Source organism: Equus asinus, chromosome 17 (assembly GCF_041296235.1).
Source record: "Equus asinus isolate D_3611 breed Donkey chromosome 17, EquAss-T2T_v2, whole genome shotgun sequence".
In the NCBI taxonomy this organism is placed as follows: domain Eukaryota; kingdom Metazoa; phylum Chordata; class Mammalia; order Perissodactyla; family Equidae; genus Equus; species Equus asinus.
Window position 1 is genome coordinate 15,178,671 of NC_091806.1, and position 16,694 is coordinate 15,195,364.

At 35.0% G+C, this 16,694-nt stretch overlaps 2 protein-coding genes across 2 annotated transcripts; both read left to right on the forward strand.

The window, feature by feature from the left end:
* The first annotated feature begins 1,028 nt into the window (after nt 1-1,028).
* On the forward strand, nt 1,029-1,961 carry LOC106844127 (olfactory receptor 5M3-like). The gene has a single exon (XM_014861428.3). It carries the CDS (start codon nt 1,029-1,031, stop codon nt 1,959-1,961), a length of 933 nt encoding a protein of 310 aa, XP_014716914.1.
* Nucleotides 1,962-8,305: 6,344 nt separating this feature from the next.
* On the forward strand, nt 8,306-9,238 carry LOC139040905 (olfactory receptor 5M9-like). Its single transcript, XM_070488616.1, has one exon. The coding sequence runs from the start codon at nt 8,306-8,308 to the stop codon at nt 9,236-9,238; it is 933 nt and encodes a 310-aa protein (XP_070344717.1).
* Nucleotides 9,239-16,694: the final 7,456 nt, after the last annotated feature.

Consider the following 16,694-nt stretch of genomic DNA (forward strand, 5'->3'; position numbering starts at 1 on the left):
TGTCTATGTCTAAGAGATTCAATAGAATATGAAGATTTCTCACTATTATTTGATGAATGAAAACTTGTGAAACTTTCTCCATAATACCTATTAACATCATGCAAGGCACTTGTCTTTTCTCAGGAAAATAACTTGTAAAATATTCTGGGAAGAGGTTGATATGATACCAGTCATATTTGAGAGTATTCAAAATATTCAAGAAGCTTTCCTAGAAGTCCACTGGGTCTCCAAAGAAGGGTCAATCATTCCCCAGTTTCCTCCCGCATTTTAGCTCTACAAGAACATATTATGGTTTCAGACGGTTCATTTATATTAATACTGCTATAAATACTGATATTAATCTCTTTGCCTTACTTTGAATCTTTAGGAAATAACAGATAATAATAGCTAGTAGATTATAAGTACATGTTTGATTTGAAAAGAGTCCATATCTAGGGAATCTGCGCAATATATGAATGTGTATAAGTGGTTTACCCCTTTATACTTGGCTTTAAGGACAACTGTGATCAGTTTGTCCCTCTTCAATTGAAACGACTGCAAGTAGGAAGTTAAATTAAACATAATTTTTCATCTGACATTTAAGACTGATGAATTATTTGATTAACAGGCTTCCATCTCTAATTGTGGAGAAGAGATGGAAGCCACTATAACCCTCAGTAGATATATTAAGAATATGAAACTACCAAACATGCCAGTATTGGAAACAAGGGATGTTTAAAAAGTAGTCTTGGAAATTTGGCTAATCACAATATTTAGTACTAGCATATTTCAATCACAATATTTTTATAAGTGCTATGTAACAGGGCCTGTGTATTTGTTCATTTTGGTAAGTTTCACAGAGCCTGTTATCTAGCAAGTGTTCGGAAAGGATTTGCTGAAAAGAGTAGCAAAGTCCAGTCATAAACATTTAATAAAGGAAACAATAAAAGGGAGTATGGATAAATATATAAATAATGAATATCTAATTTTAAAATTTCCTTTTAGTTATTACCGAGATTTGTAACTAATATTGACTTAGAACTGAGAAAATGCTCAACTTCACCAAAGTGACAGAGTTTATTCTTTTGGGACTAACCAGTCATCGGGAATGGCAAGTTCTGTCCTTCATCATTTTCCTAGTGGTCTATCTTATTACCCTGGTGGGTAATATTGGCATGATCGTGTTAGTTAAGATCAGTCCACAGCTTAGCAGTCCCATGTACTTTTTCCTCAGTCATTTGTCATTTGTTGATGTGTGCTTTTCTTCCAACGTCACCCCTAAAATGTTGGAAAACCTGTTATCAGAGACAAAAACTGTTTCTTATACTGGTTGTTTAATCCAGTGTTTTTTCTTCATTGCCCTTGTCCATGTAGAAATTTTTATTCTTGCTATAATGGCCTTTGATAGATACATGGCAATTGGAAACCCTCTGCTCTATGGCAGCAAAATGTCAAGGGTTGTCTGTATTCGACTGATTTATTTCCCTTACATATATGGTTTTGTGATCAGTCTGGCAGCAACATTATGGACTTATGGCTCGTACTTCTGTGGGAAAATTGAGATCAACCACTTCTACTGTGCAGACCCACCTCTCATCAAACTGGCCTTCTCTGGGACCTTTGTAAAAGAATACTCAATGATCATACTGGCAGGCATTAACTTCACATATTCTCTGACTGTAGTGATCATTTCGTATCTGTTCATTCTTGTTGCCATTCTACGGATGCAGTCAGTGGAAGGAAGGCGGAAGGCCTTTTCCACCTGTGGGTCCCATTTGACAGCTGTCATCATATTTTATGGAACTTTTATCTTTATGTATCTCAGACATCCCACAGAGGAGTCTGTGGAGCAGGGGAAAATGGCGGCTGTGTTTTATACCACAGTTATCCCTATGTTGAATCCCATGATCTACAGTCTCAGGAACAAGGATGTGAAAGACGCCATGAACAAAGTGATCAGCAGAACATGTTTAACAAAATAGAATAAAATTGAGTTGATTTTGTCTTAGATGTTTCATAAATATTTGTTTATCAACTGATTATTGTTTAGTTATAAGAGAAAGTCTCAAATTCAAAGAAACAAATTAGAATGACCCATTCCTACAGACGTAAGTAGAAAAGATTAATTAAAAAAATAAATTAATTAATTTAAAAGGTTATTTGAATCAAAATTCACAGGTACACTAATTGGAATTGTTCAAATACTTAGCTAGAATGAAAATATTTTGCTTTTCTTATTCAATAGTGCAGTGGATGAATTTGGAAAATACTTATCAATTTGCCTGTTTAGAGAGTAATTTGAGGCAGAAAGAAATAATATATTTCATTTAGTTTTCTAGTACAAAGCTATAAAAGTAGTCTCTCTAATAGTTATGAGATTGTTTAACATTTAATACTTCTCTCAATGGGAAACATGGATCTAGTCAGAGTACTACTTTCAAAATAGCGATATTGTATTTAATTCTTTTTTCACTTTTTTGGTGTTTAAGAGATGCAACACGGTAAGCGTCTCTCTTTTACAGATTCCGGTAACCGCCATATTTCAACTCCAGGTTGCCAGGAACCAGACTGTGCACTTCTCATGTGCCCAGTCAGACTGAAGAGTGGGTAGAATTAGTGAATGCATGTGTCATTTTCAAAGCACAGCTCTCCAGATTCCACTTAATAAATTAATACTTATGTGGAAATTTTTGCACATGTGACTAAGATTGCAACTTAAATATTTTAAAATAATTTTTGTATTTGCAAGAAATAAAATATTTACAGTGGTCTATTTTTTGTTAAAAATAGCATGTCCTGCTATAATATATTAACATAATTTGATAGCATGCTTCTACTTCATTTCACCAGAGGCAAGCATGAGGCAAAAACTTTGCAACTCAGACATCCTTAAAATCTCTATGTGCTGAGATGAATAAATAAACACATGCATGCATACATATATACATAAATCATCTGTTTTGGTGCAGGAAAACCATAACAAAAGAAATGTAATACATACATTTGAGTAATTACAAATTTATCCACAATGAAGTAAGTACACAATAAAATTGATGCACTATGATAAAAAATTCTTTTTTATCCAGTTTTCAATTTTTATTTTCCTGAAGGGACAGTAGAAATAAATATGAACTCATTTTCGTATGCACACATATATCTTGGGCAATTCTTTAAAGCTATTTGCATATAAACACATTGCTAATTTAGATTAAATTATATTGCTGGGTCTACAGTTGCAAATCTTTAAGATCTAATGTGCTTAATGTTACTTTTGAGGTAAGATAAAAGTTTTTTTTTGGCAATCAATCCATTTATTCGCGAACTCTTCATATACCAAATTATTTGCTGATGACTAATAAATTTCAAAATGTGTTTTTCAAAAATATTTTCCTATTGAAGTATAATTGACATATATTATTTTCAAGTGTGCAACATAATAATTCATTATTTGTATGCATTGAGAAATGATCACCATAATAAGTCTAAATTAATGTCTATCACCATACATAGTCAATTTTCTGTGTGTGTGATAAGAATACAAAATACAATTTTAAAGCATTTTAATACTTTGCAGTCTGTTAGCAGGTGGCTTTGGATGACCTTTGTAATCTCTGGTTATTTCCTATGTGAAATACTTTCTCTACTTACTTTTTTGGAAAGTTATTTAGTTAGTTTTTTGGAGAGTGTTGCATCAAGAATTATGATACCAAGATCAAAGATTAAATCATGTTTCTGGTTAGGTTTCCAAATTTCAAATTAATTTATGGGTGACCTTGGAGAAGTCACTTTTTGCCATTTGTCTAGTTAATTTTTAGGTTATACTCTCTGATCTCTGATACCTCTTCTGGCTCATATTTCCATCAGTCTAAATTCCTTGCAGAACCTCACACAATTTTGCCATTTGCTAAGCATTCAGGATAATTCTGTAAAATACTTTTAAACAGATCTTAGGGTTATATTTATTTCTAAATCTATCAACTTCATTATATTTAGGGATATCCAACATCTATCCATAAGGCATATTTATCCCTTTCTGTCAGTCTCTCTATTTCTTGCTCTCTCTCTCTGAAACACACACATGCACACACACACAGACTTTCTTCTTTTCAACTGTACATTTCCTTGAGAGAGTGCATATTACATCGTAATTCCCTAGTGATAATGAGTTCATCTCGTGGACTTTCTCCATAATAACTGAGAAGAGACTCAGAAGTTCTGAGTACTTGGAAGCTGAAGAATGCACAAGAAAACTTTGCATGAGCACAATTTTTCCCAATAATGTTTCAGACTAAATAAATTTAGTTGGTATATAGTTTAGGGTTTATGAACAACTCAGGTTGGCATTCTGCTTCTTTAACTTGCCAGCTATCTAAACTTGGTTGAGGATCTTAACCTCATCATTATTTAGCATATGCATATTATCATTCTTCAACAAAGGGATAATATTACTCACAATCTTATAGAGTTGGTCATATCATAATTGTAAACTGATTTGAGGTGAAACTGCACAAATAATGTCAGGGTTTTTTTGAGCGCTTCATATAGGACAGACGTTTTGCTTAGAGTTACCTCTATATTATCTGAGATCCTCACATCACACTGTAAGATAGTAGTTTCCCCATTGTAGAGATGAGTATTGATGCTGAGAAGTGTTACTTATCCGAGGCCATGTGGTTGAAGTGGGAGAGCCAAGGTTTGAATCCTGATCCATCTGACTTCAAAGTCAGTGCTCTACTGACACCCAGAAAAGCCTAAATTCAGTGAGAGAAATTGTTCTACTATAATTGGCGACTTCACCAATGACCTCTACTTGTACTCATTCTCCCTAGATGTTTCCAAGTGATTTATACTGTAGAGGCATCTGACATCTGTAAAACAACCACGAGATGCATAGGACATGCATTGTGTGATCGTACATCCTGACAGACGGTGCTTGTTAGAACTGTAGCACAACAGAAAAGAAAGTGATTGACTGAAATTTCACATGATGCGAACCAAGAATATTTCCCTGAGATGTATAATTGTCAAATGTGAATGGAATACGGCAGAAGTCACATGAAGGTAAGAGAGATTATTTCATGATACCAAGAATTTTGATTTCTTAATTTTATTACAAGAATTATCCTTCCAATTAACACTCCTTAACTCCTCCTACTCCTGGGATAGTTCTAGAATTTCAATCACTATTTCTTTCATAATTATGTGGACTGTTGCTTAAGGAGATGCTCTCAATGTTCTCAGTGTTGAAGATTCAATTATAAATATTGAGAAATTTTGATCTGCTGTTCTCCTTTGTTGAAGCTAGGTCTGCAAATTGTATGCTCTTTACAGTACAGATGAATACAGTCAAATCTTTTAACTTTTCTCCATATTTTGAAAAGAAGACTAAAACCTTATATGTAGACTTATTCATTATCACAGTATTTTATTGTGTGGAATTATATTACTAGGAAATATTCTTATTTCCATCCAAAATTTATTCAAAACTTCTTAAGAATGAGCTTGTTACAATGTGGACTTGCAACATTTTTATTCCTTATTTTTTGCCCTTTCATTCTTCTCTACCAGGACCATTGATTTTCACAATGCTGTTTTAAAATTATATATGAATGGAATTGAAGACATTGCATTAGTGGAAATAATTGGATCAGTAATTATACTTTCACTGTTTTTCTTCAAGTTAAATTCCTGGAAGGTTAGTAAAAATAAATTTCTTTCCTTACTTGTAAATCACACATTCCATCTTCTCAATTGTCTTGATAGATGATGCACATGTCTATAATAAATTGGCTCTAACTCAGAAGTCACTTGGTTACCTGATCCAAAGTCTATGGGATACCTAAACTTGGGGGAGCAGGGAGAAGCAGTGGTCCAGTAGCTCTGTAGTTCAACCTGTTTCAGGCCACACAAGCTCTTCTAGTCCGCCAAGGATGAATTATTAACAGAGTAACTTTCTTCTATCTTAGAGAATAATCAAAATGAAATTTAAATGTAAATAGATGGAATAACAAAATAGGTTATCAAAAGAGCAGCAATACAAGGTTATTAAGAGTACAAGACGGAGTCATTTTAATCAATTTGCATTCCAATCTGGTCAATTGGCAGACATCTGATCCAAGGATAACTTCTCGGTCTTTCAGTGCTTCAGTTTCCTCATTTGTAAAGTGATGATGCTAAGAGAACTTGTGTCATAGGACCCTTACATGCAAAAGTCTTAGTAAACATTCAATAAAAGTTAGCTATTCTTACTAATATTGTAAAGTTGAGACTGTTGCCCCAGAACAATCTTTCTTAGAGAGTTTTAATAATATTGGAATATCGTAAAGTAATACATGAAGCTGACTTAGGCATTAGTATGCTTTAAAAAAATCATATATGTGAATATATTCTTGAACATCTGTTAAATGTAGCAAATAAGCTGAGCAGGTTGAGTTACAAAATGAATGAGACAAAGTATATGATCATAGAACCAATGGTTATGTGTTGGAAGAAAAATACACACATCATGCATGAAATAAAACTAAAGAGGTACTAGTTCACGCTTTGTAGATGTCTTGATGCTTTTGTTTTTGTTGTTTTATACTTAAAACATTACAGTAGTACCATTAATCCAAGTCAAACTCTGTTAATTAGAGAGTTATCTTTTCATGGAGTGGGGTCAGCAGTTTTTACAAAGGGAAATTCCTGACTTTAACTCTATTTCCCAACCAGAGTTTGTAGTTCTCCTCTAGCTAAGTATTTACACACCTAAAAGGAGCCAAAACAAATGAACTATAATGATGGAAATCTATAGAAAGTGGAAGCTTAGCTCAGAACTAAAGCTTTAGTGTCTATTATGTTATATGTTCAGTTCATGTTATGTATGGTGTATTTAATTTCCATATTAATCATTTGAGGTGTAAGAAAATAGTTTATAGAGATTAAGTAACTTCCCAAATGCACTCTGCTACTAATTGGAGGGGGTCACAACATAATCAGAGTTCATACACTTTTTAATATATAAAGGAATATCTCAAGCAGCACTCTTCCAATTTGCCAAGCTACTATTTCCTCTTCTGAGCACCTCCATTTGCATTTCCTTCTTCCTTCATATTTCTACATAGCTGACTCTTCTCACTAACTCAAAAATCACCTCTTTAGAGGGGTCTTTTTGGTCACTCTGTCTGCATCTCACCCCACCCTTACTTCTTATCTTATTAGCATGGTGTACCTTTATCATAGGAGCTCTACTCCCTAAAGTATCTCATTTGTATGTTTGTTTATTGTTTACTCCTTTTTAAAAAGAAGAGAGCATGATGAAAGCCAGAATCTTGTATATCTTGTTCACTTTCGTATTTCCAAAATTTATAATATTGCTACACATATCAAATATTTCTGACGACATATAAATAATATTGGTAACATGAATTATTATAAGTAATTATAAACAGAAGCCCAATTGTAAACCAGTAATGTATTCTTCAAACACTGTTCCTATGGAGAGTTTAAATTCCAAAGATGGTTCTATCCTACAGACACATTCTTAAGATCCACGTTAAATTTTTACTTCTTGGAAGAAGTAAACTGGGGAAGTGTATTAGAAGGAGAAAATATGGTTTGGGAACATTTTCCTTGTAGTGACATTAAATTTGAATATAATAATTTGGCATTGAACTGATTGGTTCTCAAAACCAGTGGAATCTGATGTGACACAGTGGTTATTAAAACACTTCACCTAATCTTTGTCTCATGGTCTTTATCTATTGACATAATGTTGATAGTGTATGCTAGGTCATTGGACCACTTGCAGTTTGCAACTGATAGAGCCTGAGCTGTTAAATCCCTTTACCTCTAACAGTAGTAGCAATCAAACAAGCATAATGTTTAGCTAAACAAAACAAGATGACTAGGGATTTCATATGTTGAAAGCATATGATATCATATGCTGCATCATGGAGGATAATTGCGTCAGTAACTGGATTGTAACACCAATTACCACCAGTAAGTCTTAGTCTAGTGTTAGTCATATTTGATCCCTGTGATGATATCATATTGCAATAATTTAGCAAAATATAAATGTCTAAATTAAATAATATATACTAGCAATGAATGTAATGGCCTATTTTACTAATAGAAAACTGACAAATATAGGTGGCAACCACCCACAGACTTATTAAATGAAACAATTTTTCTTTTACATTCTTGCCTTGGATATTGTGCAAAATCTGCATTGATTTTTAAATTATTTGAATTAGAATAAGGATAAATTTCAGTCAAACTTTCAAGAATACAACAAAGACTTTTTTTTTTGTCCTTAGGCAATAGAGATTGGGTCTATGTGAAAGCAATGCAAAATTTCACAGCTGTGACAAAATTTATTCTTGTGGGGTTGACCAGTCGTCAGGAGCTTCAACTCATCTTTTTTGTGGTGTTCCTACTAGTTTACATGATCACCCTTTTAGGGAATATTGGTATGATCATTTTGATCAGCATCAGTCCCCAGCTTCAGAGCCCTATGTACTTTTTCTTGAGTCATTTGTCTTTTGTGGATGTGTGGTTCTCTTCCAATGTCACCCCCAAAATGCTGGAAAACTTGTTATCAGAGACAAAAACCATTTCTTATGTTGGGTGTTTGGTGCAGTGTTACTTTTTCATTGCCCTTGTCCTCGTGGAGGTCTATATCCTGGCAGTCATGGCGCTTGATCGCTACATGGCCATCTGCAAACCTCTGCTTTATGGCAGTAAAATGTCCAGGACTGTCTGTGTTCGGCTCATCTCTGTACCTTATGTCTATGGATTCTCTGTGAGTCTAATATGCACACTATGGACCTATTGCTTGTACTTCTGTGGAAACTTTGAAATCAACCACTTTTATTGTGCAGACCCTCCTCTCATCAAGATTGCCTGTGGGGGTGTCCACATCAAAGAATACACAATGATTGTTATTGCTGGAATTAATTTCACATATTCTCTCTCAGTGGTCCTCACCTCCTATACTCTCATCGTAGTAGCTGTGCTACGCATGCGCTCTGCTGATGGGAGCAGAAAGGCATTCTCTACTTGTGGGTCCCACTTGACAGCTGTTACCATGTTTTATGGGACTCTCATATTCATGTATCTCAGACAACCCACTGGAGATTCCTTGGAGCAAGGGAAAATGGTGGCTGTGTTTTATACCACAGTGATTCCCATGCTGAATCCTATGATCTACAGTTTGAGAAACAAGGATGTGAAAGAGGCTGTCGGCAAAGCAATCATCAAAGCAAAACTGGGGCAATGAAACTGCAATAGATATTTTTATGCTATGCCACTACCTATTTAAATGTCGAGGCATAAAAGTTCTAGCTCAACAGGGCTTTCTAAAGTCAACACATACAAATAATAAAAGGTTCAGTCTAACACAATGATGCTTTACCCCAAGAATGGACTCTAATTACTAAGCCTGCTTTATCCTACATATGTAATCATATTATTAAAACTGACATATTAGTGTTGTTTGCAATGTATGTAAAATTGTGCTAAGTTTAGTTATTGGAGGAACTCAAAAATAAGTTCAGATAAAGAAATGTTAATTTTGAGGTACCTTTTTTAGAGCCAACATCATTTACTAGACTATTTTCTATACACACATGCTCCTTGACCTAAATGTCACATGAAATATATACTTTCTTGAGAAAAAGAATAAGAATTAATCTCTTTTTCATGACTACAGGATGTTGATGGACCCTGATTTACCTAAAGTGTTCTGTAATGTTTATACATACACGGATTTTTGAAAATGAAACTGTATTCAGAATTTTTAACTGGTTTCTCAATACAATCACAAAATTTTTCCTCAGTATGCATTGTTCAATAGTTAACAATGCTTGTCTTTTAATAATCTGTTTAATTATCTTAATTCTACTCCTAGGTTTGGGTTCTGGTATACATTTCTTGATGTTAAAAGGGTGAAATTACCTCTAAAAAATTGCTTTCATGTCCTCATATGAATTTTCTGATGTTTAAAAACTGACCTTTGGCCATAATGCATTGTGTTGTTAAACCTTTGATTGGTAATTATTTGAAACTATTCTTTGACTCCGGTTTCTTCTCACTAATGTTACATTCTTTGCTTCTTAGCAGCTTAAATCAAACTTTCAGTGCCAGGAGTGGATCTACCAGATAAGAAGCACTTTTTAACTAAGTGCAATTGCAGCAATCATGCATCAAGACTTGATCAATACAGTTCAAAATAGTATCCCATTTAGGCACAGTTAAAAATCCTCGGAAGATTACTGTTCAATTTATCTAGATTAATGCATCTATAGCATAGTTAATCTACCTTCCATTCTCACTACAGGTAGAATATAAATTTGTCTACCCTTGATTACTTTTGCTAACTTACCAGCATAAAGGAAAATGGGTATTAGAAGTGATTTCTGATGAGTGAATTTATTTTTGGGTAATTGCTAATCCAGTTAAAGGGGATGCACAATTGAGTACATGCAGGAGGATTGAGAAGTAGCATACAGTTGTGTTAAAACAGCTAGCAAGATGGACTAATACAAACCGAGTATTGCTACTTTGGCTAATTTGCTAATTAACTGTGGGCAGCTATCCCTTAAATGGATCTGAAGAAAGGCAGATGATGGTGGGGGGAGGAGAGTTCTATTTCATAACTTTAGATTCTGAGCAGGAGGAAAGAGTACCTTTGGTTGATATTGGAATTTACGTTAACAAAGCTTTTTATGTTTTTGAAGCAATCAAATTTGCTTCTAAATAGTTAACGTGAAGGACAAAAAGTAGGGTTGCTCAAAGAACAACTGCTTTCACAGAGACTGACATTATAATCTGACATTTTAAGACCATATTTTCTGAGATCTTTACGGCAGATATTCCTCAGTCTCTACTATTTCATTTTTCCTTTTGGAAATAATGCATTGGCTGTCCAGCTACAGACCACAGTTCCCATCTTCCCTTCCTAGCCGAGTATATAACCTTTTAATGAAGATTTGGCAGTGAACTGTCAGTAGAAAATTATCTGTAAGACCTAAGGATCATCTCCTCAAGGTTTACGCCACTAGATCTGGACCTTTTCCTTCACCTTCCCACTTGAAAGTGTTGTCACTGAAATGGTTGCCCTAGACCCATATATAGAAACCACGTATTGAGGATCTAATTGCCTTACCCAAATCCTTCATTGAAACTGTTGCCTGAGAAACGAATAAAATTCTATATTATTAAGTCACTGTATTTTGGGGGTTCACTTGTAATAGCAGTCAGCCAAAATCCTACTCCAAGTGTTCTCACAATATTTTCCATAAACGTGATCCTTGGCATCTCACCTCTGCATCCTACTACTTTCTAAGGCAAATTTTGCTTTGAGGATGATCAAGTCTCCTCAGATGTTTCCTTATCCTCCTGGTATTGAATGCAGTGCTTCTGATGCTCCATCTAAATAAGAAGGAGGTGAAAACTCAAAATTATGTTCTTAGATATTAGGTTATATCTCTTTTGCTTCATTGCCTGATGAGTTCTTTGACTTGTCACGGTCTCCAGTTGTCACATTACTTGGCTATGAATCCCTTTTGTCCCAACTTCTAGGCCACTTCTTTCCGCCAGCATTTTCAGGTATTTACAAGCTTCTTTGTTGGACTTAGGAATTCTTAACCATTTTATTTGCAATCCATACCAACGTAGGTATGGCCAAAGTGAGTCACTATCAAACATTTTAGCCAATGCACATCTTTAGCTATTTTTATTTATTATGTGTTGAATTGTATCCCCCACAAAGGTATGTTGAAGCCCTTACCTCAAGTACTTCAGAATGACATTATTTGGAAACAAGATCATTGGAGATGTAGTTAGTTAAGATGAGGTCATACTGGTGTAGGGTGGGCCATTAATCCAATATGACTGATGTCCTTATAAGAAGAAGGAAGTTTGGACACAGACATAGAGAGAAGATGTCCGTGAAGACAGAGGCAGAGACAGGATTCATGCTGCCACCAGCCAAGGAGTGCCTGGGGCCACCAGAAGCTGGAAGAGGCCAGGAAGGATATTCCCTTAGAGCTTCAGAGGGAGGCAGCATGGTCCTGCCAATATCTTGATTTCAGACTTTAGACTCCAGAACTGCGAGAGAATACATCTTTTTTGTTTTAAGCCACCTAGTTTGCAGTACTTTGTTAAGTCAGACTGACAAAAATTATACATTACTGTTTTGTTGCCATGTTGGAACTCTGGTTTTTCTGAGGCTTTTTTTTAGTCTCCAGGGCTATCCTCTGGGAAAGTAAGCTATTGTCCTTTCAGTTCTTCAGACTTATCTGAACATTCTTTTCATAGGTGTGGTTTTGCAACAACCTCACCTGATTCCGGTATGCTACCCAGAGCAAGGGATGCAACATCCCTTTTCAAAGATTCAATAACTTTAAATCTTACTCACATTGTCTGCCAATCTCAGACTGAGACTTTACTACTTGCGGTCAGGGAAATGGTTCTTTTACCATTCTGAGTTGTTTCTCACTGTTTGCTTTACTGTCTAAGCTCTGTACTCTTCTCTTACCTATTTAATGTTATGCTTTGGAATTATAAAACGAGCAAAACCAAAAAACAGCAACAAAGATGTCTTCCTTCCTTGAAAACTCAAAGCCCTCAGGGATTGACAATCATGACTTTCAAGATTAGTTTCTCTCCTATGGTGTCCTGTCCCCAAAAAAAGAAATCAATTTAAGAAATTGTAAGTCATATTTGTAACACATTGCTTTCTCTCCAGAATTTATACAATTTATATCCACTTGCAACACCTCACTGTTGCTTTAATGGTGGTGTTGAGTAGGATGAGCCAGATGTAAAAATAAAATATATAGTTTAACATGACAATATTGATATCTTCACATAAACCTAAAATCTAACTTAATCATGAAACATGTACAAAGATAATTTGAATGACTTAAGCTAAACTGGTTATCACAGACTTCTGATTAGCTTCTATACAGTAATTTCTTTTGCCAGTATTTCCCAAAATGCAATACATAATTAATTTTATGTATTATAAAGACATTTGATTATTTGAGATGTTTGAGTGTTTATATTTTGGTTATTTTCTATTTATGGCGATTGGCGTAGATTTTTCTCATCTCCAGTGGTTATATAAAGTTTGTTTACAGATTTATTTAAATAAAATGTTAAGTCAATTTAAAAAAATATGCTAAGCAAATAATAAATGTGTTATGTCAATGTAGGAAAAATGAAAAACATAACAATAACTAAAAGACAGAAAACACAACTCTATGACAAGTCACCACAATTTCACACACATACACACACACACTCTCTCTGCATGTGTATATAATTACTGTATACATATTATACATTATAATATATGTATATATTATATACAATTATTATGTAGCATATAGACTATACAGCAACTTCTTGGGGTACAATTGCCTATCAGGCACTACTTCCTATGGGGTTTATATATACCCCCACTTTAATTTTTTTAGAGTTCAATAATTTCTTCAATTGTCCAAGACTGTTAGATGATTCAAGTGAGATTGAAAATTCAGTTAAGTCTGTTGTGAAAGTCTCTGTTGTTATACTATTGGTTAACATTAGTCATATAATATTCAAATAGATTTGGAGGGAAGTCAGATATCCAGTGTGCTTCCTGCATTGTTCAAGGAACTGAAATTCTACAATAGAACCAACTTTGAGTTCCTGAGCTTTATGAGTACCACTCACCCAGAAATGAATGATGTCAAAGCAACTTTTCATCTTTTTCCCACCTCTCACTGGTAGTTTTGAGGAAAAAGACAGAGACATTATCTAATGTCACTTAGCTGGAAGTGATAAACCTTAGGGTTGAACTCAAAGATCGTAAAATTGCAAGAACTAGCTTCTTTCTATTTCACTGAGATGCCATAGCTTGAATAAAGATTTCGATTGCTGGTCATGCCTGGGTCTGCACTGTAAGCCTTTTGGTGAGATGAAAGCAGGAATCACAGAATAAACAGGGGGAATCAGCTCATGATAGGAAAGGGCTTATAGTAACCCTGGCACATACCATCAGCATGGCTTCATTTTGTTCATTTGATAAGGAACCTGATTTTGTTAATTGTTCATTTTGTTCATGTTTGTTCATTTGGTTCATTGTTTATTGTTCATGACTTCATTGTCAAATGAACCAAATGGATTTCCTGTGTCTCTAGATCCATTCTAATATCTATTACAGTATCTAATATCTAACATCTATTACAGTACATAGGTTATAGTAGCACAGTCTTGTATCTCAATACATTGATTTTAGAATCCATTCACCTTCTACTTGTCTCATTTTTGGAAGAGGTAATCCAGAAGATGCAACTGCCAGTTGACTTTTCAGCTGGAACTGGGCAATCAGAGGCTCCTAACCTCCTCATCTGTCCTGGAATATATGTTCCACTCACCATTCCCACGGTGGGAACTGCTCCAAGGACATAGCCTTGAGAGAGTAAGATATTGTTGGGACCACCTGGGTAGTATATGTGACCTAGCTCAGTTAAGGCCTCTATATAAACATTTAAGATTCTGGTGAATGGGTGTGGAGATCTCCTCACAGCCAGCCAAGACAAGCCTGATATGCAAGTTCCCTTGCTTATTAAAACTGCCACCTACGAATCTGGAGTGGTCTGACTGCTTCACCCTCCTCACCATCTCTCTTCACCCTCATTTACATGGACCAGTGTCAGAAACTCTTGAGGTTGTGAACTAATATTTATTTTAAAAAAAGTTATTTCAACTTAAAACCACAGATACCGCTCAAAATGACTTAATACAAATAAATAGTGGTCAAGTTTTTTTGTTTTTATTTTCAATAAAATTACAGTGGTATGTTATAAGACTCAGAAAATGTAACCAGGCTTCACAAGAAACCAGTACTTGGGCCTTGGACACTAGAAACAAAGATAGCTACACTCTTTCATTTCATGAGCCCACATGGATTTCTCCCATCTAAATTTATTTTTCTTTCTCTACAGACCAGCTTTCTGTTTCTCAGTGAACAGGAAAGTCTACAATGGAAAACTCAGCTCCAGGATGCACTTGACCTAAGATTAAGTGATCAATTGAGACTCACTAGAATTACAAATTCAAATTCCCTGGAAAGACATTTTATTGGCTTATTCTCAGTCATGTGACCACTCCAGAGTATGGTGCTTATAGGGATAGAGCCACTAGTACAACAACGGATGTCGCATTTCACCTCTGTGAGGAGGGAGATTCTCAGAGGGGAAGGGATCATTGTAAGCAGAAAAACAGCCTAAATTGTGTTCATTTGGTTTGCTTACTGATTCATTCAATCACTTTTCCACCATCATTCCGAATGGTTACAGGGGTCATATTAGACTCTTGAGTGAAAAATTATAGAGGATAATTTCATCCTACAGTATCCTAAGAATTAAGTATGTCAGATCAAAAGCCTACACTGTTCATCTAAGCCAAACTTAAGCATGTCATGACACATTAGCAGACTAGTGAGGCAGAAGTGTTATTTGCACTAGAGTCTGGTGGGCTTCACAAGAAAAAGAATCAGGATTGATAATTTGTCCCTTATTTCTCTTTAACAGGCTTACGACCTTTCTTTTTCATACTGGTACTGCTTTGCTCTGCATGTGCCTGTTCTCCTAAGGGCCTGATGAAATTCTCTCACACTTGAAAGACTCCACACAATACATGTGGCTAGTAGCTCATGCTACTGGAATTTTTCTCTTGATTGCACATTAGCTATCTTAATCACTCTCCTCTGACACTCTAGTTTTCTCTTAGGCTCACGAGCTCATATTGAAATTAAACATTCATTTTCGTAATTATTTGATGGATATGTGAATCTCCTACCAAACTATTAAGCACTATCAGGAAGGGAATATATTTGTTTTTGCCAAGGATGCCACACAATATCAAGCACATGGTAGACATAGAACATTTGAATTTACTTGAAAAAATAAGTGTTACATAAAGCTGAAGATTTAAGTGGGTTTTAGATTATGTTGCTTTATAATCACCCCAACATAGAGCTACATTTGTGGAATCTGATGGCAATTTTTCCTTTTTTAACACTTTTGTGTGAGGGGCTAGAAATTCTGTCCTTTTAATTTTCTCTTCTCCCTGTATTGACTCAGCTTAATACTATAACTTGTACCTAATATCTTCTCCAAAAACAAAACAAATGTATATATGCACACACACATGCATATTTATATACAAATACTCATACATAACATGTATACATATATGTATATGCATACATACAAACACCCACATATATACATATACTTGTGTACATAAAATCTGACAGGAACACAATATTCTCCCTTATCCATTTAGTTTTCTCTTGGTGGAGTCAAAGCCCACCTTTGAGAGGTGTGTTTGAGCTGACTTGTCTTCCTGAACTGACATCTTAACACAGCTATTGGTACTATAACTCACTATTCTGGGAATATAATAAAAGAGGAAATGAGAAAGTATTGATTTAGCCAGCATTTGTTCAGTTACAGACATGGCAACATATTGACTCTGGTCCCACATTTGGTCTCCCATGATAAATATCACTTTCAGTGTTTTAGAGATAATTCGGTGAAATTTTTGCATTGAGTTACTTTTCTCTGCATATACACTGGAATCAGGATGATTTTCCTTCCATGTGTATTCATAATAAAGGAAAAAAACCCAAAACTCCACACATCCTCATCAATTTCAAATTTTGAAAAGACCAGCTCCCG